Below are 23,472 nucleotides of genomic sequence, written 5' to 3'. Positions count from 1 at the left end.
ACATAGCATTGGAAATACGTAAGGATAAGGCATCATACAAAATGAAGTCTATTGTGGTCATAAAACATAAAGTGCTGTTGGGGGGATTATGTACCTGAGAATAAACAGAAACACTAGATGGTCTGAGAGTTCTACAGCACAGGGAACCCAAGAGCAACCAAAAATTGCTTGTCAAGATGGTAGGCAGACAGGATCACAACGTGTAGATATGAAAGCTCAGATTTCTAAGGAAAGTCACTGCTTATTCTCAGTGACACTCTGGACTTCTATCTAAAATAAGAAGATTTTAAGAAAGGATAGAAAAGGCTCATGAGTTGGATCAAATGAATAAAAGTTAAAGGATGCAGAGCCAGCCCTGATGGCCTAGTGGTTAAAGATCAGTGCTCTCACCACTTCGGCGGCCTGGATTCGGTTCCCAGTCATGGAACCACACCACCCATCTGTCAGTGCCATATGACTACGTGGCAGTGGCTCACATAGAAGAACCAGAAGGACTTAAACAAGGAAATACAACCAGGCACTGAAGCTTTGGGGAGAAAATAAATAAATAGATAAATACATAAATAAATGATGCAGGATTTTCAACATGAAAGAGAACAAGCTAAGGACAGATTTTAATACATTTTGGTAATCAAATATTTGGTAATAAAGAAAAAAATCTGTAGGTAGAAACAGTTGGGCCTTCTCATTCACAAAGAAAATATTAAAACAGTGAGATCAATGACCTGTTTTTAAGACAGAGAATAGAAGCTGGGAGTGTATCTGAAACGCATGTGTGTCCTTCTTTTACAGGGTCCGACATTTACCAGTTGCTAAGCATTCACTTCTCCCTCATCTCCACAGACCTGGCATTCTCAGAATACATTTGCATACAATGCTAATTTAAAAAAATATATAAAGTGTTTAGATGCAAAATAATGCAAAAAAGCAGAATCTAATGCCTATGAGTACACTAATACATTATTCTTAAAAATTCCACATCCAGCTATTTCAACATCAGCATTGATCCCTGGGACCTAAGTTAAGGGAAGGAGCAGGTGATCTTTTCCAAACAGACTCTCCTGTCAGCTGTTTTGGTTATACCTGGTGCCAGGTATCAGTCCCAGACCCCCTTAGTTGTTCTGACATTTCCTGGCGACATTACCACAGGCTCAGGAAAGGCTAGTAGAGAACCTAAGACTAAGCTTTTCAATTAGACACAGAACAGAAAGCTTCACCAATGGATCCAAGAGCCCTATGTGCATCATTTTTAAGGCATCATTTACATAGTAAGAGAAACAATGACACCCTGGGCAGTTATTTCTGGACAGTTCCAGCATTTTCCAGCTTCTAAGGATATCCTGACCTTCCTACAGATATCTGATATGACCAATACTCTTTCTTTTTCCTGCCCCTGACTCCAAAAGTAAACTAGCTTTTCTGTAGGATTACTCAGTGATTTTGGAAGATGTGATTATTCTTTTGGGAAACAGTCCTAAAGGAACAAAATTATTTCCAATAGAGCTTCTGACTCTGCATAGCTGGAAAGATCTTGATTGTGTTAGGTCATTAAAAAAGACATATGTTGTCTTCAATATCTGGCTCCCCACCAAAAAAATTTAAAAAGGCAAGTCATGTTGATATTTAAAAATTCTCTAAGCTGTGAAAAGGTTTCTTCAAATGACATACTCTCTGCTCATTATCCTTTCCTGCCTTTGAGGATAGACATAATAGTCAGAGAGCTTAGTTGTGCCCCCCAAATTCAATGAAATGTCAAGGACCGTAGGCAAAGGTAATCACAGGAAACGAAAGAAAAATAAACCATAAAAAAGAATTTAAAAAGGATGAGAAAAAAGGATAATTTTACAGTGGAGAAATCTAATAAACCCTGCTCAGCTAGGTGATCAAGGTTAACATCAACAGTGATGAATCATGTTGACAGTATGCATCCTTGATATGATGTGATTAGAAGGGCACTTTACTGCTGAGGTTTTCCTCCTAAAAACCCATAACTCGAGTCTAACCATAAGAAAGACATGAGACAAACCCAAACTGAATGGCAGTCCACAAAATATCTGACAGTACTCCTCAAAACTGTCAAGATCATCAAACAAGGAATTCTGAGAAACTGTCACAAGCCAACAGGAACCTAAGGAGACATGAAGACTAAATGTAATATATCCTGGATGGGATCTTGAAAGAGAAAAAAGACATTAGATTAAAAAAAAATTAGGAAATCTGAATAAAGTAGGGACTTTAGGCTATTAATTGTCATAAATGTACTATTATGACTAGATACTAACAACAGGGAAAACTGGGTGTGGGATATATGAGAACTCTGTCCTATTCTAAAACAAAAGTCTATTTAAAAATTTTTAAAAATTGATAATGTGAAATAAATTACAGAAAAAATAAAACTACTCACAGCATGGCATAGTAAAAAATGAACACAGACTTTAGAGACAAAATCTTGGGTCTCCATCACTGCTCCATCACTTATTGGCTGTACAATCTTAGGTAAATTACTAGGTGATTTTCTGAGCTTCAGTTTCCTCATCTGTAAAATGGGAATAATAGTAGTGCCAACCTAATCAGGTTGGTTTGAAGGTTAGATTGTATGTATGAAGAATCTGGGGCATCCAATCCCCCACTCCCAAAACCCTCTCCATAAGCACTTGCCAAGACAGTAGGCCACTCCTGACTAACTAGGGTAAAGGCAGTATTTCCAGAAAGAAGCATCTAAGAGAGCACAGAACAGCCATTCTTCTTCCTTAACAACAGTTAAGGAGCCCGGTTTGGCACATTACACACCCACCTAATAGACTGTGATAAGAAAGTGAGGTTGCAGATTGCACAAAGAGAAAGCGAGAAGATTGATAGGAATCCAGGATTTCCAAATTTAGGTAGGTTTAGAAGTAACTGGGACATTTTCTCTTTTTTAAAACACAGATACACCACTCTATCCCCAATCCTTTGAGATTAGGTGAGTTTGCTATGAGGCCAATAAATCTATATTTTTAGTAAGCTTCCTAGATGATTTGGATAAAGGTGATCTGCTACGTGGTTTTTAGGAATAGCGGTCTTGTCTCTTCCTCTTTGTACAGAGAAGGAAATCAAGGGCCAAAGAATGCAGAGGTGATTAAGTTCAGAGGCAAGTAGCTCAGGAATCGCAAGGCCAAGATTGGAAAAGGCATCTAGTTTTTGTATCTCTGTCCTTGAGTGAGTTTTTCTAAAACAAAGGGCCTGAACCACAAGCCATCACTTGGAACTGCATGTATGACTGAAAGGGAAGAAACTGGAAAGGAAAAAAACGTCCTTGGGAAAGAAGATTCTATGGGGAGAATGTGGTGGGAAAATCAACTGTGCTCCAGACCTGGTGAACACAGACGACAGGCTGAGCTTTAAATTTTTACCTAACATTCACAGACTCTCCCATTATTTATCGACTCTCCTAATGTGGAAAGTTTTAACACTGAAATTTGTTCTCTTTGTGTAAATGGGTATGGACTAATCTTTAAGAAGTTTTGAAAATCAGAACAATACTCCAATTTTAAGTGTAAAAAATTTCTACTTGAGGGGCCGGCCCGGTGGCGCAAGCGGTTGGGTGCGCGCGCTCCGCTGCGGCGGCCCAGGGTTCGCTGGTTCGGATCCCGGGCGCGCACCGACGTACTGCTTTGGCGAGCCATGCTGTGGCGGCGACCCATATAAAGTGGAGGCGGATGGGCACAGATGTTAGCCCAGGGCCGTCTTCCTCGGCAAAAAAAGTGGAGGATTGGCGGATGTTAGCACAGGGCTGATCTCCTCACAAAAAAAAAAAAAAAATTTCTACTTGAAAACTTCTAACTTGATTTAAAGTAACCAAAAAAGGCTGATGACTTATGATGATATCATATATTAAACAGATACCAAAATTAGCCTCAGTTTTAATAAAGGGTGTTTTAGAAACAGTGGTTTAAACATCAGTCTTTTGAAGTACCTGTCCCAAGAACTGCTCATTTGCTTTGGGAACTGAACATAGGCTGAGTGAAAATGAATCTAATTAAGAATTAAGGCGTTACTTTAGTCCAATACCAGAAGGTGAAACATTCAAATTCCTAGAACTACCTGGCAAAGACTACAATGTACACAATTGTACATTCATAATCAGTGGCCAGGATTTCCAAACCGGCTTCTGTTCTGTTCCACCCTCAATTATTTTATCTGAATGATAAAGCAATCAGTAGAGAACTTCCACCAGTTCCCACATCTACCCATTCACCAGCGTCTGTAATAACAAATTCCTTCTTGTTCCTTCAGAGAAACAGTCAATATTCCTATCCACAGCCAACCCCTCCACTTGTATAGTAGATTCTGCCTTTCTCACTACTCGAGGACACTGCTGTAACAATTCTTCCTTTCTAGCCAAATGAATTCCCCTCTCTAGAAGATTATTCTTATCAGCATATAAACATGCTATAAAATTTGCCATCGTAAACAAAAAACTTCTCAATTCTACATTCACCTCCACTTAGCACCTCATTTCTCTGCTCTCCTTTTCAGCAAAATTCTTCAAAAAAAGAAAATTAATGTATTTTTTACACTTACTGTCTTCAACTCCTCTCTTCCCATTCTCTTAAAACCATTCCAAATAGGCTTTCGTCCTTAACACTCATCAAAAATGCTCTCTACTAAATTCAACGTCAATTCTCAGTCCTCATATGACTTGACCTCTTAGCTGCATATGATATGGTTAATTATCTCCTCCTCTCCTGGAAACCCTTTCAAATATGGTGGCTTCCAAGATGCCACATTCTCCTGGTTTTCTCCTACATCCCAGGCGCTCCTTTTCTAGTCTTTTGCTGTTTCCCCTTCTCCTCCCTGATCTCCAAATGCTGGAGTCTCCCAGACTTAGCCTCCTTTATCTGCACTAATATGGCTTTAAATCCATCTATGCATATGCTAATAACTCTTATTTGGCTTTCTAGACAAATGCCTCTAGCCTGCATGTCTCCCCAGAACTCGACACATACATCTCCACCTGGATGTCCTAATGTGCATTTCAAATTTAACATGTTTCAAACTGAATTTTTCATCTCTCCTGCACTTTGCCAACCGTGACCACCCACAGTCTTACCCATCTCAGTTAATGGCAACTGCATTCCTTCAAGTGCCCAGGCTAAAAATCCTCAGAGCCGTCCTTGACTCCTCTCTTTCACACTCCACCTTTAAACTGTGGGCAAATCCCACTGGCTCTAATCAATCCACCTAGTTTTAATCTTTCTGCTAACACTCTAGTCCAAGTCATCATCATTCCTTGCCTAGATTATTGCTACCACTTCCTGACTAGTCTCCTCATTTCTACACTTGCTCTCTTACAGTCTTCTCAGAAACCTAAATGAGCAGTCATTTCACTCAAAGAATATGACAAAGTCCTCACAACAGCCAGAAGCCTTATATATACGACACCCTCTCCTCCATTATTTGTCCAACCTCCTCTCCTAGTATGCTTTCTTTTGTTCACTCTGTTCCAATCACACTGGATTCTTCATCATCCCTTGACTGTCCCAAGCACACTGCCACTTCTGGACCTTTGCACTGGTTATTCTGTCTGGAATGTTCTTTCCTTAGATATCCACATGGTTCACTACTTGTACCCATCAAGTCTGTGTTCTAATGTCACCTTCTCCATGAGGTCTACCCTGATCACCCTAGTTATAATCCCCCCTATTCCTGATCCCCTTACCATGCTATAGTTTTGCTTCAATAACATTGTCTTCTAACATACTATATTATGTATTTGTCACTTTTAACATCTGTCATTTGAATTTAATCTCCACTAAGAGTGGGATTTTTGGGGGCCGGCCCTGTGGTTGAGCGGTTAAGTGCACGTGCTCCGCTATTGGCGGCCCGGGTTCAGATCCCAGGCGCGCACCAACGCACCACTTCTCCAGCCATGCTGAGGCCGCGTCCCACATACAGCAACTAGAAGGATGTGCAACTATGACATATAACTATCTACTGGGACTTTGGGGAAAACAAAAAAAAGGAGGAGGATTGGCAATAGATGTTAGCTCAGAGCCTGTCTTCCTCAGCAAAAGGAGGAAGATTAGCATGGATGTTAGCTCAGGGCTGATCGTCCTCACAAAAAAAAAAAAAAAAAAAAAAAGTGGGATTTTTGTCTGTTTATTCACTCATGCATCCCCGGCACCTAAAAAAATACCAGGCACAGAGTAGGTAAACCATAAATGTTTGCTGCATGAACAAATGAAGGATGAGAGAAGAATTAACTGAACCAAAGGAAGGACTGTACTGTCATTTAAGGGAACTCAAGCCCTCTATTTTAAATGCCAAACTCTGAAAATAAACTAATTACTTGATACTACCACATTTAAAGAGATCAAAAACTAAACTTCTTCCAAATATTTCTTCTCCATTTCAGCAAATGGCCCCACTATCTACCTAGCTGCACAAACCTGACACCTAAGTCAGCCTTGATTGACCCTCTCACTTCTCCATATCTAATCCACCAAAAAGTCCCATCAATTTTAACATAAAAATTTAACTCAAATTCATCCACTTCTCTTTATCTCCACTACTAGGACTCTAGTCCAAGCCATCATAGTCTCTCATCTGTACTATTTCGATAGCGTCCTATCTGTTCTCTGCTTTATTTTACTGCCTTCTTCAATTCATTTCCTATATAGCAGCAAAAGTGTTCTTTAAAATGTAAATTGGATCATAATTCTCCTCTGCTTAAAATCTCAAAATATCATAGACCCTGGTCTATGAATGAGTTGGCTCCTGTCTACACTTTAACTCCATCTGTGCCACTCTACCTCCTGCTCATTATGCTACATCCACAAAGGTGTGCTTTCGGTCCTCCAATATGTCCTAGTCTTTGCTGCCCCAGGGTCTTTGCACATGCTGTTCTCACTTCCCTCCACTCTTCATCCTTAAGATTTCAGTAAAAAAATGTTCCTTCCTGTTTAAAGTAGCTCTCCCCCTCTTATTCTATATTTCAGTCCTTGTTTGTTTCCTTCATAATTTCTAACAATTGGCTTACTTGTGTTTTGTTTCTTCCCTATTACAATATAAGCTCCATGAGGAAAGGGACCATAACAGCAAGTGTAAAAGGGAGGAGGAGGTACCTCACTGGAAATGTCTGAGAAGTACTAGCTTAGGTCCCTCTCAGCTATAAAAGGTGTCATTCCACACTCATCACCACCATGCTCCCTCCAGATGGAGCATTTCTATCATTTCAAAAGGAACTCAAGACAAGGTTTCATTGGCAAATCACATTAATTCCAACTGTTATGGACTGAACTGTGTCCTCCCAAAATTCATTTGTTGAAGCTCTAACCTCAGTGTGACAGCATTGAGAGATGGGATCTTTGGGACATAATTAGGTTTAGATGAAGCCATGAAGGTGGGGCCCTTCTGACGGGATTAGTGCCCTTATAAAAAGAGGAAGAGACACCAGAACACTCTCTCTGCCATGTGAGAACAGAGGAAGAAGGCAGCTGTCTGAAAGCCAGGAAGAGAGCCCTCACCGGCACCCTGGTCTCGACTCCTAGCCTCCAGAACTGTGAGAAATAAATTTCTATTGTTGAAGCCACCCAGTCTACAGTATTTTGTTACGACCAGGCACCTGAGCTGACTGAGACACAACCAAAATGAGAATGTTCTAGTCTCACCTGCCACATAACCAAATAAACAGCAAAAAGATATCCGACTCAGGAGCATTACTCTCCGCTCCCAACCCACACTGCTCCACTGCTCGTTCGATGTTCTTCTCCAAGGAGCTATGCTTTTGAAGACTGAGCACTGTTACAGCTGTTGCTTTAAACACTCATCGCTTGCAAATACTCGAATGCTAGAAGGAGGCATCATAACTGGCACCCAAGGGTGGTGGGTAGCACCCTCCCCTCAGCCACCCACTTCTATGCAATAAAATGGATGAGTCAGGCATACGAAGACATACCAACAACTGTGTTCTATTCAGAAAGACTCACTGACGTTTCAGTGAGGAAGTAGTTTTGGTTGGGACTCATGACAGCAAATAGAAACATTTCCTCAGGCAATCTTCCCATGGGATTTCTGCCTAAATGAGCATCTCATAGGACTCTTTATTAAATTGTTGTTTGTTTGTTTTATTAAAAAGTAGATATTTCAAAAAGTTCAGTTATTTCCCCTCTAAAACTAGGTTCTAATTGTAGATTAGAGTAAAGCAGCAACTAGATTCTTTGAGACACTTTGTTAGAAAATTAAACATTCAGGAGCTTATATGTTTTAAAAAAGGGAACAGTCTAACATTATATTTGTAAAATACTTACAATGTTAATTTCTCTGATACTTCTACCCTAGGGGTTTCAAAACATAGTCTTCAAACTTAGTGGTTTAAAAAAAAAAAAAAAAAAAAATCCCATGTCCATCTTACAGAAGAAAAGGGAGAAATAAGGAAAGTAGTTGGCAACAGGCCATGAAGGCCCCAAAGTCGACAGCTCCACTTCCACAAGAAAGAGAACCACTCAGGCCAAATTGTCAAAGGCATAAAATTTGGTTACAAAATAGAGAAAGGAAGGATTAGTACAACCAGCTCTGAAATTGGGCCTGGACATCAACTACAGTGGCAACAGGATGCTTAAGCTAAAAAGACAGTCCACATTTAAGAATCTGTGATTCCAAATATTAATCAATATTGTACTAAGTGCAATAGCAGACAAATGCCTAGAAAAGGAAACTCTCTAAAGTACAAAATTTTGAAAGCCCTAAAATAGTACTAACCTTCAAAATTTTTAAAAGATTAACACTATTTCATCTTTCCAATAATTTTATTAAAGAACTTCATCTGTACAAAACCCAGCCCCACCTGTGAGCATCCACTGTCAGTATGCTCCTCTCTCCTATTGCAGGGAGAAGGGACAGGAACTTACAGCTTTGGGGAAGCAAAATGTAGCTTCTTCTCATAAAACGGTTTTAAGCCGCTGGCCTAGACATTCATAGCAGTTATAAAAATTAAGGGAAACATAAACTAGCCTTCCCAACCCATTTAAAAGTAAAATCATCTAGTCCTACCCCGTATTTCTCCCAGAGAGATGCAGTAACTTGTTCACAGTCACATGGAGGATTGGTAATTATGCCAGGAAATGACACTCATGTCTCCTCACTCTTAGTCCAGTGCTCTTTCTAATATACCATGTTGCCTCCCATTTAGTAATCAAAGTAGCAGTAAATCAAGACCTAAACAAGCAAGGCATTTTCCCAAGAAAAACCAGAGTCTCCTTAGTCCTAGAATGAATTCCAACCTTGAAAAGCCAAATGAAGAATGTTTCAGAAAAGCGTGCCGACAATTCTAGCAGAATACTTTATATCTAGTGACTCTATTTCTCCATCACACCAGCTCCTTCACTCTTATAACTGTGCCTTTTCAAACCGTCCCACCTCATGAGTGCAAAAACAATTGTTTTTACTTTTTTCCCCCCAAGAAAGGTTAGGTCAAAAAGGAGAAGATAATCTAGTTTCTTTCTGCCAGAACTCTGGCATAATGGGACTGTGCAGGAACGTACCTACTGTGGAATATTCCCACACTCCTGAGTTGTTAAAAGTAACCAGCAGAGGCATGTTCCATACACTCCCTAAATATGTGAGCTGGCAACAACAAAATATATTCAGAGATCTTAGCCCTAGGAGAATAGCTTATGTCAGTCAACTACAGTTCTCAGGACTCGGCGTTTCTGCTCTTACTTCAACTTCATACCAAAGAGCATATTACACCTGTGCAAGTACTTGAGAAAACCATGCAAATGAATTCACACATTAGTACAGCAATTTTGGTAGGGCACCAATACTAATGATAAAGTATAAATTTATAAAAGAAAAATTCAAAGACCTTACACAAGCATATTACTCTTAGCATTTACATAGTAGATTTGACAAAGGACCTGGGGCCCCAGTAACTTGTCCTTGAGACCAATACCAAAAAGGATCACATAGAGTTTCCATGCAAAGGGAGTTACCTGGTAAAAAGGCAAAGATCAGCATTTTATCTCTTACCTGAAGCCAAAGGTCGGATCCACTCTTTGCTATTTAAGTCAAGTCTCCAGAGGTCATTAAAGGCAGCATTGCAGCTGCTCTGGGTACAGCCTCCAAACACATACATAGACTGATTAGCATCATAATAGCATGCACCTAGAAAGAACAGAATAAATGAATAACTGATGTTTAATTCTGAAGCCCCTCTAGCACCTTAACCAAAGCCCATATCTTTCAAAGATCAATTTTCACACATTTTGCCACTCTGTTCCCAGGTACCAACTTTCTCTAATCATCCTCTTGTCTTCAGGTTGCTCAGTATCACACTAACCTTTGAATAAGGCCCAGAGAAAAGCATGGAAATGTTACTTATGAGCAAACTAAGAAAACTGACAATGATGTCATTAAATAAGACAGTATAATTCTAGCATGAGTACACAAGAATTCACATTAAGGGTGCTCAATGAGTGCAATTTCAGTACAGCTGCATAATTAATCTAAATCTGCATCATTATCCTCTAGGGCTAGGCAAAGACAGTCAGTGCCAACAGATGTATTCTGTCCTCCCATTTCTCTCTTCCAGTTCTTCTCTTACTGTTTTTGCTTTCAAATGAAATTTGGAGCACAAACCAATAAACAAATCTTTATATGAAAGAGAATGATAGAAAACAATTTTAATCAATGCCAGGAAGTAACCACACATAAAGACCAATAGCTTGGGGGATCTCAAAAGTAGTACGGTCCCAAAGCAATCGAGAGAAAAAGCATGAAAGTCATGAAGTGCCTAGATATATCCAAAAACCACCAACGCAGGCTGGTTGATGTGGAATAGGCAACCAGTGCAGTAAGTAACATTTAAAAAGCACCAAGGTCTCTGTGAAGAGTCTTTTTAATTAGATGATAATATACACCTCATGAATGGGCACCATTCCGAAGAAAACAGGCAATGACTGTGAGAAGGGCTGTTCCCCAAAAACCAGAAAGACCAGAGTCAGAGTCTAACGAGAGACATGAGAGCTAAGCTCTGTCACCTTGCTTCTCACTGGAAAGCTCATTTAGTCTCTATCTTTTGGAAAAGATGACCACATTCCTTACAGTCCTACATTTACCATCTCAAATCCCAGGAAGAGGGCTGAGCAAAACTTTCCTTTCCATTCACTTCACGCATACCAGTGGGAGAAAAGACCTCTCAACGTTCACATGAAACTAGGCTAGAACAGTTAAGCGTCACATAAAAGGAAGGGGAAAGGGAAAAGAAATTAGGGCATTCAACCCACTAGTGCAGGATTTCAGTCATCATCCAGCTTATTTGTAGGTCTAGTTCATCTTAGCACACCACTGTTTTTAAGCTCTTCTGAAATCTGGCACCACTTATTCAGTTCAGGAAAAGGGAAATGCCACTGCTATAATTACCTCTGTGATATATACCAGCTCTGGGAATAACCTTCCTTTTTTTCCCCCCTTAACTCAGCCTACCTGATAGGCCCTTTAAAGAATCTCTACACCACAGAGGCCAAGTTAGAAAATCGGATGAGTTAAGAGGTAATAAAAGCAGTGTGTTTAGTCACTTAACCCAGTCATCTCAGTCAGTGGAAGGAGTAAATCCAAATCATCTGACCTCTGACACAGCAATAAAGGAGCTGCAGACTTGTCAAATTAATAAAGAAATTAAAGAAACTAGAGATGTGAAGAAATGAAATATCATGTAATCATCAATAGGTTCACAACTGCAAAATACTTAATATATTACCAGAACTCAAACATACTACAATGGTATATGAAGATTTAAATGATCTTATACCTTCCACTGACCTCGCCTTTGAAAATAACTTCTAATCTACATCTAAATCAGTTTTTTAATCCACATCCCAACAAGAAAGTCTATTAAGAAATAAAATCCTATGAAATTCCACTGCTCATGTTTCAGATTTGTTAAGAACTGCAAATAACGAAGGATCAAGTTAGATGACATTAGTCAAAAAAAAAAAAAAAGGATAATTACTGGAACCACATTTTAATCTCCACTATAGGAGATGAGCTTCAGATATCTTGGCCTTCTCATACCTTTCTTGAACTAGGTACTCCAACAAATGGGACCATTTTGAACTGAATCAACTGGTGCCAAGTCATAAAAGAATATTCTTTTCCTCTCGATATCATACCACCAGAACAGAAATTAGCAATGTCCTACGGCTTCTGAAACCTTAATTTGTGTACATTATAACAATGTTTAATAAGACAAGTCCATGATTTCATAACTAAGAGAATGAAGGGCTCATTTATGTCTCACTGTTCCTCAAACATCAACTCTTAGCAGCTGCTTCCTTTGTGTAGCAAAAGAGAACAGTGCCTTTATTTTTCAAAGAGGTAGCAAACATTCTTCTTCTCTATTTGGATTGAAAACGCAGCCAGCAGCTGGGCCCCATGAGGTCCGTACCACATGTATTTTAATCCTATACTAAAATAAGGCCGTTGGCATTTTCCTGCTTCTCTTTGAGCAAACAAAGGTTTCTCGAAGAGGAAGGCACAGCCCAAACTATGCAAAGCTAATGGGACTGAAATGACAAGTTTCACACACTGTATTTTCAATGTCCAGCAGTCAATTATCAACAAAGCTTGGAGAGGAAGGGAGTCAATTTAGGCAGCTATGTTTAGAACTCAGATAAAATGGAATGAGAACGCCATCAATAATACACTCAAATATTTTAAGCATCCTGCTGAACTTTGTTTATTGTCTATTTTTATTTAAGACACCTACATACTGGTCTGGGTGGGGGTGGGGGGACCCAACAACTTCAATGGGCCTTTTAGAAAAAATTAAGAAGTTAAGCAAATACCAGTACTCAAGCAGTCATTTCCCTTTTACCAATGTTCTCCACCCAAACAGACATTTTCCTTTCAGAACATCTAGACCATTGGAATGTACTATACAAAAGTTACAGTTCATAGTACAGTATAAATACTCTGCTAAGAAATAATATTGAGAATGTTTATTCCAATTACTGGATCTCTTCAAATTTTCTGAAATGGGCTTGACCGCTCCATGAACAACTAGTGCAAGATACACTAGTTAATATCTAATAATCCCTATTCAAAGACAAGTCAAATATTCACAATCACACACACAGCAAGCAAACAGTTCTTTAGCATTCTGAATACTTCCCTACTGTATTATAATCCTCTCAAGTGCAAGAACTTCCAGTTGTTTCATATTTTCTATGATGCCTGGCAGTCACTCAATAAATGTTCACTGAACTCCAACTTTTGCACTTTCAGATGTTAAATTCTCCTTTGTTTCCCCACTTGTCTCCAGGGAAAGGTCCTGAGGCATTTATCCCATGCTTCAAGAGACTATGCTGTCATGTGTCTCACATTCACAAGCCAAGACATATTTGATAAGGCCTGTAATTACATAACTATGGAACAAGCAAGGTTGGTTATCCAGTCTGGGCCTGCTAGCTACTGCAGAAGCACAATTAGCACGCCTCTGTGTGTGGGATGACCTGAACACATTTGGAGCCTGAACACTAAAATGTTTTTCAAAGCGTGATGCTGGGGACTCAACAGACTCCTGCATCAATCTGAAAAGGACATCCTACAATCTGAAAAGGATATCCTATATTACTCAAGGCTTGCATGATTGGTCACGCACACAGTCACCAAAAAACCAGGTCAACTGGCTTCATTTTACTTCCCCTGCCTTTTTTGTCCCAGACTTTTACAAAGGAAAGAAGCTGTACTGCTCATATCTTTGTTACACTTAATTCCACAGAATTTAACAGATATCAACCATGACCAGGTACTGTGAAAGGTGTACAGACGTCTAAGACACGGAACCTGCCTGTCTTCAAGCAGACGATAACCTTCTGGAGGACACATCATCATCATCCTATCATCTTGCAGTTTAAAAGATATGTTTTAAAGTGTTTCCCCAATTAAATTTCCTAGCAATCCTGTGGCATAAATGGAATTTGTCATACACATTTTACAGATGAGGAAATGTGGGTTAGAGGAGTCAAGGAACTTGCTTCCCAAGTCTTAAGTTCTTCTTTTGCATGCAGCCTCTCTTACGTGCAGCCTCTCTCACACAGATAAGTATGGTAAAAGACGGAGGGTAATAAAAATAAGAGGAGGGTATGAAGAGTGTATCGGGGAGCGCAAGCAGAGGAAGAAAAGAGCTTAATCTCCATGGTGGAGAATTTGAGAGCAGTTTGTGAAGAAGATGGCTTTTGGCTTTGTCTCTGAGATGGGTTTTAGAGGACAGAACATTTTCAGTCAACTAAAGGGGCGAACAAGTCTAGGGATGAAAAAAGAATAGGAGGGAAAGGGAGAATGAAATCAGGGCATCCAAGCAAAACCATGAAGCAGAGAAGTTTAAGACAGCAAGAAGTCTCGTGTGGGTGGAGCCTGGCTGTGTAAGGATGAGGCAGTGAGTCAGGCTGAAAGGTACGCTGGGGCCTTGAAGGCCAGGTAGAGTGGAAACTTCTGTATGCAGCGCAGAAAGGCTGAGACTTTTGGCAGAGGAATGACAAAGCTGGTTTTATGTTTCAGACTTGCAATGTTTTCTGACAGGGGCTCCTGTCATTTGGGGCAGGTCAATTCTTTACGAGTAGGATCATCCCATTCCCTGCAAGACATTTAGCATACTTGGTCCTTGCCTACTAAATGCTTGTCGTACTTTCCAGTCAAGATAATAAACAATGACCTTACACATTTCCAAATGCCCTAGGACGTGGCATTGTCCCCAGTTTTAGAGATGGTTGCCAACAGTGTCTATTCCAGGTTCAGATGAAGAGAGAGGAAAAGCAAGAAGAGCATGTAGAAAAGATCTAGGAAAGACGGAATGATTAGATCATAAGTGTGAGTAATGGGGAAAAAAAGGAAAGATATGAGAGAGACTGCAGAGACGGAACAGAATCAACAGGATTTGATTTTTGTTGTTGAGGGAAGCATAGGAACTGAGGATGAATCCCAGATTTTAAGCTTGTGTAACTGAGAGAATGACAATGCCATTAACTAAATAAGGGAGAGGAGAAACTCGGGAGGAACTGAATTCTGCTTTTAGCTGATTAAATATGAAACATCAGTGTATCTCTATGGCAATATGAGCAAAGAATTAAAAATGTGGATCTCGAGCTCAACATGAGTCAGGAATAAGAAAGAAAATTGAGCTCAAGAGAGAAATACAGTGTAGGAAGCAGAAACAGCTAGGAAAGAAATTAAAGAAATTTCTTGCTTTCAACCTGTTTTGAAAACTGCCCATTTCCCTGTAACAGTCCTCTTCAGTTTTCCACTCAGATAGCATTTAGAGACAGATGGAAGGAAACAATGAGAGACAGACCAAAAGAGACAATGAGAGACAATGAGATACCTTTTAAAAAAACCCATGACACCTTTTCTTGGATTTCAAGTGAAGATAAGAAAAAATTTTTAAATAAAAACAAGTATCAAAACCCACCAACCTCTCAACTTCTGTGAGCTTACTCACTGTACTATTCCTTTCCACTCCCCCTTCAAACAACTGCCTCTATTTTGTGGTAATACTCTTTCCAAAAGCTAGTTAACCAAAAAATATTTTTTTCCTCTCTCATCAGAAAGCTAAACTGTTGCTAATTTTTCACCCCTGAATATTTCCCATTCTGGTTTCTATTTTACCCAGATTCATTCAATTTCCCTCATTTAGGGTTCCAAAACTACTTGCTTCCAAAAACCATAAAACACCTAGTCTTCAGTCTGGTTTACATTACCTATAGGTAATTTAAGTTACCCTTATCTCAACAATAAATACTGGACCTAATATGGATCCTCCTTTAATTTCACTAAATATTCTCAGCAAGGATTCATTTAGTCTATTGCAGCAATTGTGAAAGTGTGGTCTGTGGACTCCTGAAAACATTTGCGACCCTTTCAAAACTATTTTTATAATAATAACAGTAACAATAATGAGGAGGAGGAGGAGAAGGGAGAATGAGAAAAAGTTAATTGCCTTTTTCAGTGTGTTGACATTTGCACTAATAGAGCAAAAGCAATGCTGGGTAAACTGTTGCAGGCTGTGCATGAATCAAGGCAGGGGCACTCAACTATTGCAGTGATCACACTCACCATTTAAAATAAACAACCAAAACCAGTTTTGACTGCACAGATCTCCAAAAGGGTCTCATAGATGCCCTTCTCCCCAGAGATTCAGGAATTACACTTTGAGATCCACTGCTCTAGAGGGTTTACAACAGCACAAGTAAAAATAGCTCCTTGAGAGAACTGAAAACACAGCAATAGTTTGGCCTGTTCCTTTGATCTATTTAGATCCAATTCAAAGACAAGAGTTGTAATTACAAAGAGTCCTACTTATTTACTGAACTCTCCTCTGGATACGTAAGTATAACATATGGTCTGAGGTAGCCTCCAAGATGGCCTCCAACGATCCTCACTTCCTGGTGTTTACACCCTTGGTCAATCCCTGTGTGACCAATAGAACACAGCAGAAAAAAATTTATTCACTTCAGAGATTAGGCTGTAAAAGACACCTTGGCTTCTGCCTTGGTGTCTATCTCTGTCTCCTTCTCAGATCACTCATTCTGTGGGAAGCCAGCTGCCAAGTTGTGAGCAGCTCTACGGAGAGGTCCAGGTGGTAGGAAACTAAAGCCTCTTTGATCAACAGTGACCTGAGTGAGCTTGGAAGCAGACCCCTAAGCCCCAGGAAAACCTCGGCAAACCTTGTCAGCCCTGGCTGACAGACTGACTGCAACCTCGTGAGAGACCCTGAGCCAGAACTTCCCAGCTAGGCCACTCCCAAATTCCTGACCCTCAGGAACTCTGAGATAATCAATGTTGTTTTAAGCTGCTAAGTTTTGGGGTAATTTTTATTCAACATGGATAACCAACACATTCTCCTTCCCCTCAAGAGTTCAAAATATAGTTTTTTAAAAAAAAGGCACATACGTATAAGCTAACAATGAAAGACAATGTGAGTTAAGTGCCAAATTAGTATTCCAGACAACAACATAAGATCAGGACAGGAAAATTTTTTCTGCGGGCTAGAGTTGAGAAAAGATTTTGTGAAAGAGCTGGAACTTCAATTGAGTCTTCAAGGGGAAGCAGGCTTCAGCTAAATGGATGGGAATACTCCAGGGAGAAAGAAACAAGTATGGCAAAATGACAGCTTGAAAAAGGAGAGCTCTTGGAAAAAGTTGGGAGATGAAGTGGTAAATTTAGACATAGGTCACATTGAAGAGGGCTTTGAATATAAACTAAGTTTAGCTTTTATCTTGTAGGCAATGGATAGGCACTGAAGGTTTTTGAACAGGGAAATAATATAATTAAAGCAGTAATTATGAGAACTTCTAAGAGGTCCCTCCTCCCCTCAATGAGCTTTCTTTATGCAGAACCATTAACAAATATACCCTTACCGGCCTAAGATATACCACAACTAAATCTCACTTTGATGGAGGGATACAAATCACTAATAGAATAAAATGGTGTCTACAAAAATCAATTAAAATGGAGAGTTAATTCTAGAATAATTCAAAAACCCTAAATTATGTCTATTTTCCAGAACATTTTATTTATAATTTTACTATTTAAATTTGTATTTTATAATCAATACCCTTCATGTTTAAAATTTTTGTGTGACTCCAGTCAAATTCAGTGTTTGCTGAACACATACGTTAAAATAAGGAGTTATTGTTAAGACTTAGTGCTAAACGCTGGCTACTCCCTAAGCAGGATCTCAGAAATACCCTCATGTACGCCTTTCCTTTCTTTTCCTCTTACATGATGTCAGATGTTTAAAAGTCTAAGCATAACACCTTGACCTCTTTGGAGCAGAGATACGAAAATTCAATGAAAAGAAGAATATAAAATTATACCAAAGTGCCTACAATGTATTCAGGCTCACTCTCTTCCCTAATTCTGATTATAAAATTAATATAAACCCTCATTTTACATTCTCTTCATTAAAACGTCAAACTAAATACATGCCTCCAAAGTAGTTTTTGGAAACATGACCACAGGCAGGGTGTGATCTGCTTTCACAGTAAATACTTACTGTGTGAGAACCGCTGAGTGATTGGGGTTCCAGGATAAGGGTAAGTCCGACTCTCCCACTGAATGTTTCCTTCCTGGACAGCCTTTATGAAACCATGATAACATTGGTGGGCTACACCTAAAGACAAAAATAACAAAGGCCTCAGCCTGGACATTTCACTTGTAAATCAAATTATTAAAACTGCACCTATTAACTACCTTATCACTTTTATAAGACATAGTTTCTTTGAGGAACTCCAAATTTCTCTGATTTTTCATTCCAAGAAAGAAAACAGAATCACAGAATTTCAGAACAGGAAGATCCAATCGTTTCATTTTACCAAGGTTCAGGAAGGTTACGTGACTCGGTCAAGGTTACAAAATTAGCTCTCACTATAACTCTGCTCCCCTTTATGTCATATCATGAGGCAACATATCAAAATAATTGGTATTTTTTACTCCAAAGCAAAGGCGCTGGGGGATAATTCAGCTTTGTGAGAAAGAGTATGGGAAACCACCGTCTAGAATATGACAAGTGTTCAGTAAATATCTATGGTTAGACCACGGCAACCAAGCGTTCTCCATCTTAAACAAGGAGATAACAGCTTACAGTAGATTATGAGATGATGAATTTATAACTAAGGAAAGCTGTTTTAAAAAGTGAGAGCTTTTACTATAATGGTGGATACATGTCATTATACATTTGTCCAAACCCACAGAGTGTACACCAAGTGTGAACCCTAATGTAAACTATGGACTTTGGGTGATAATGATGTGTCAGTTGTAATAAATGTACCACTTTGGTGGGGAACGTTGATAGCAGGGGAGGCTGTGCATGTGTAGGGGCAAGGGGTATATGGGAAATCTCTGAACCTTCTGCTCAATTTTGCTATGAACCTAAAACCGCTCTAAAAAATAAAATCTATTTTAAAAAAAGTGAGAGCTTCATGTTTCTGCAACAGTCTATTTTTCTAACACATGAAATGACTATTTCAAAGAGCAACATTTTGAATGACGAGCATAACCAATTATGTTACATTTTGAAAGAATGTGTCATTCTTGAATTTATGTCACCTTAGTGGATCCTTAAGCAGGATCACAGTACTTAAACATGTTTTCCAACAATGATCACCACCCCTTGGTTGAACTCACAGTTAAGAATTGGAATATTAAAAAGACACAGCCATTTTTAATGTGTGACAGCACTGCCAACTATACACTGGTAAACTAAGTAACACAGGTTTGCAAATGTTTTTTAAAATTAATTAATTAACTAATTTATTGAAGTATAGTTGGCATACAATATTATATTAGTTTCAGGTGTACAACATAGTGATTCAACATTTGTATGCATTATGAAATTACCACAAGTCTAGTAACCATTTGTCACCATACAAAGTTACTACAATATTATTGACTATATTCCCTATGCTTTACATTACATCCCTGTGACTTATCTTGTAACTGGAAGTTTGTACTTAATCTCTTTCATCTATTTTGTCCATCCTCCAACCCTCTCCCCTCTAGTGACCACCAGTTTGTTCTTTGTATCTATGAGCTTATTTCTGTTTTGTTTGTTTGTTTTTCAGATTTCACATATAAGTGAAATCATATGGTATTTGTCTTTGTCTGACTTATTTCACTTAGCATAATACCGTCTAGGGTCCATCCATGTTGTCATAAATGGCAAGATTTCATTCTTTTTTTATGGCTGAGTAATATTCCATTGTGTATATATACACATTACATCTTTTATCCATTCATCTATCAATGGACACTTAGGTTGCTTCCATATCTTGGCTACTGTGAATAATGCTGCAATGAACATAGGGCTGCACATATCTTTTCAAATTAGTGTTTTCCTTTTCTTTGGATAAATACCCAGAAGTGGAATTGCTGGATCGTATGGTAGTTCTATTTTTAATTTTTTGAGGAACCTCCATACAGATTTGCAAATGCTGAATTGAGGTAAGGCAGTAATGAATAAAAGACAGATACATAATGATTGAGAGAAAAGAAAAGCTGTCTTGGCAGTTACCTCCCCCAAAAGATCTAAGACTGTGAGCACTAGGTTAGGGTTCCTCACTCTTAAAAAAAGATCAAAATGATAACAGCGCCAAATAAAACCCAAGAATAAATTCATATATTTGATTAGATCATAGCCCCTCATCTGTGATTCTTCTACTTCTATTCTAGAAGTTAAACCATCTATTTCCACAGTGTGGGGAGCCAATCTCTCCTGAACAGACCATTAACTCTGCAAACAAAAGCAGGCTGTGCCAGTATTACCGATTGTAAGCAGATGAGTACAGGGCTCAGCAAGCAGTTTCCACACAGCTGGACCATGGCTCTCCAGGTTGGACTTTGGGCAACTGACAAGGACCCCAGTCCCCATGAGAACCACCCAGATTCAAGGAAAAGATTTTAAGACTGATTCTGATCTCAAGGATTTTCTCTCTTATCTCTGGCTCCTTTGTTCCCACCAGGAAAGAACAAATTGATACAACCCTTGTTTTGATCAAAGATTATTCAACTGGCCTGGTCATCTTCATTCAAAAAATGATCCTTTCCACCTAAAATGGAATGAAGACAAATAACTGCCATCTATTAATTAAAAATACAGCACAACTAGTAACCTCAACATTTAGCTAAAGTTGTAATCTTGATTAGAAAATGAACAGAAAAAAAGAAGAAACATTTTAAAAAGTAAAAGAGGGGCCAGCCCCGTGGCCTAGTGGTTAAGTTTGGCACGCTCTGCTTTGGCAGCCTGGGTTCACGGCTTTGGTTCCCAGGCGCAGACCTATACCACTCATCAGTCATGCTGTGGCGGCAACCCACATACAAAACAGAGGAAGACTGGCACAGACATTAGCTCAGGGACAATCTTCCTCAAGCAAAAACAGGATTGGCAACAGATGTTACCTCAGGGCGAATCCTCCTCAGCAAAAAAAAAAAAAAGTAAAAAATACGTAAAAGTAAAAGATATAAAGCCTGTGCTGCTTAGAGATAAAATCAAGTGGTAAATGCCTTCTCAATCCCTCATTTGTCACAATTAGCTACCTGAAGAGACAAAATGGTATCCTCATAAAGAACATGGACTCTAAAGCCAGATGGCTTGAATGTGAATCTCTGATCCTCCCTTTACTACCTGCGTGACCTTGGGTAAATTACTTAACTGGTCCTCACTCAGCTTCTTCACCTATTCATAGTTTGCTGAGGACTGTAAAGCAGTTACAATAGTGCCTGACAATGGTAAGAGCTATATTAACGTTAGCTATTACTGTTATCCCATATTCATCTCTACTTTGCCTATTTAAGAACAATACAATTTACCAGATCAACTCTAATATGCACAAAAAAGAATCCTTTTAAAACTGCAAATTGGATTAAATACTACAGTATTCAAGCTATTCATAAAACTAACCAGGACAAAGAGAAAAGGAAAATGTTCAGTCTTAATTGTCTAATATTAAATTTTAGAAGCACAATAAATTTAAGGGAGAAAACAGAAAATGAAATTGGGAATTTAAAAATAAATCAAACAAATTTTAAATAAATAAATAAATCTTTCCACTTTCCACAGTACCTTTGATAAGTCGATACCACTGTTTGCAGACAAGGGCTGCAGTTTTGTGTTCCTGGTACGGCGAAAGAAATGACAGGATATACTCCAAAACCTCTTCTGGCAGCTCAGACATGGACCTATTATGTGTAGTCTCCTCAACGTCCAATACTGGGTGGGGCTCCTCATCTTGCTCCATTGTCCCTTCCAGCACAGTTTCTTCTTGGTCCACAGCCATGAAACTGTCATCTTCACTGTCCGAGGAGCTGGCCATGACATTCCACTTGACAGCTACAGTAGGAAAGAAACAAACAACAGTATACATTGTCAAAAGCTCTTAAATAACTCAGGCATGTGCACACAAGCTGTTCATGATTTCTTTTAGACCCTCAATATGAAATCTGTTCTTCAGCACTGTCCCACACCAGTTTTGAGCCACCTTAATTTGACACGTACAGCTCAAATACCAAGCCCATACCAAATATCTAACAAATTCCTAAAGGCTTCTGATTGCATTTTTTTCTCTACACTGAAAACCAGAATGACAGCCAGGTTCTAGTAAAACCAGAAAACTTATTCTCTAACAATTCCTTTAACTCAAGGATCTGACTCACTGGCACATGGCAAAGGGAACAGCAACTAGCCTCCCTTGGCCAGTAACATGATTCAAGACCTCAAACTTAGAAGGAAAAACTAGCTGTGGGTCCTACAAAGAGTAATAAGAATATTCTGAAGATGTGGGCTAAGAAGTAATAGTTTTTCTAGCTTTTACACAAGACAATTCACTCAAGAGGATAACAAGTTTTCCAGAATAGGTTTAACAAGCTAAAATACCAAATACAAGGCAATATCTATACTAGAAAACATCATAACAGATCCATGGAATAAACAAATGGAAACAATACAAATGCCCATCAACAATAGAACAGATAAGTTGTGGTACATTCACACAATGGAATACTATACAGCAAGGAACCACAGATACACACACAGATAAATCTCTCAAACGTAATACCGAGCAAAAGAAGACAGAAGAATACATACTACCTGACCATGCTTATATCAAATTCAAAACTAGGCAAAATTAATTTATGCTCTTGTAAGTAAGGATAGTGGCTACCTTTGGTAACCACTGGGAGGCTCCTGGGGTGCTGGTAGAGTTGTTTCCTGATTAGGTAATAATTACACGGATGTGTTCAGTTTTATGAAAAATTCACCAAGCTGAATATTTAATAATTAATGTACTTCTTATTTACAAAAAAAAAAAAAAAAGCCATTATCAACAGTTACCTCTAGTGGAGGTAATTAATTAAAAAAAAATCATTATGTATAATTTTTAAATTTCTTCTTTGTGCTATCTATATTCCCTAAATTTTCTAGAAAGAGCACATGTTAAAACACACACAGAGGCAGGCAACTCATTTATACCACTTCCCTGATGTTTCATGCAAAGTGTGAGGTAAAAATGGTAAAATGAAGGAAATAGGGTGACTTATGTAAAAAGTGTGTCACAGGTTACATTCTCCAGGAAGCAAACGCTAAAACTGAATTAGGAATGAAAAAGGTTTAACAGGAGAACTCTTGTGAGAAAGAAAGGAGGAAGCAGGATTGGACAGGAGGAGCCATCAGACCACAATGAGGACCTGACAAAGCCTGTCTACCTGAGAGCTCAGGAGCAAGGAAAGACGGTCAGTTAGAGGGCTAGCATTGGGTGAGAAGGTGAGGCTCTCACATCACTGCTCTGCTCAGCCATTGGCTAGTGGTTGCTCTGTGAAGAGCATGACCTTGGCTCCAAAGCTGAGGCAGACCCTAAAGGGACTAACAGCTTTCTTTAGCTACACTCCTTACAGATGGGCAGCAAGTCCTTTCTTGACAGGGCACCTGAGTTCACTTTACCT

General features: G+C 39.0%; 1 protein-coding gene across 2 annotated transcripts in view; it reads right to left on the bottom strand.

Moving 5' to 3' along the window:
* FBXO42 (F-box protein 42) overlaps positions 1–23,472 on the bottom strand; it is a 91,441-nt gene that overhangs the window by 27,142 nt on the left and 40,827 nt on the right. For both annotated transcript variants that reach the window (XM_004425623.3, XM_087446743.1), the window contains exons 2-4: positions 21,599–21,865; positions 18,035–18,151; positions 10,012–10,146 (exon numbers count right to left, since the gene is read on the bottom strand). In XM_004425623.3, coding sequence (XP_004425680.1) covers positions 10,012–10,146; positions 18,035–18,151; positions 21,599–21,848 — 502 coding nt within the window. In that variant the 5' untranslated portion in view covers positions 21,849–21,865. The remainder of the gene's footprint in view (positions 1–10,011; positions 10,147–18,034; positions 18,152–21,598; positions 21,866–23,472) is intronic.

The sequence above is a fragment of the Ceratotherium simum genome, chromosome 22, assembly GCF_057802395.1.
Source record: "Ceratotherium simum simum isolate JZ-2026a chromosome 22, ASM5780239v1, whole genome shotgun sequence".
Classification (NCBI taxonomy): Eukaryota; Metazoa; Chordata; class Mammalia; order Perissodactyla; family Rhinocerotidae; genus Ceratotherium; species Ceratotherium simum.
Note: the sequence above shows the minus strand (reverse complement) of the source record. Positions and strands in the feature narration are given on the sequence as shown.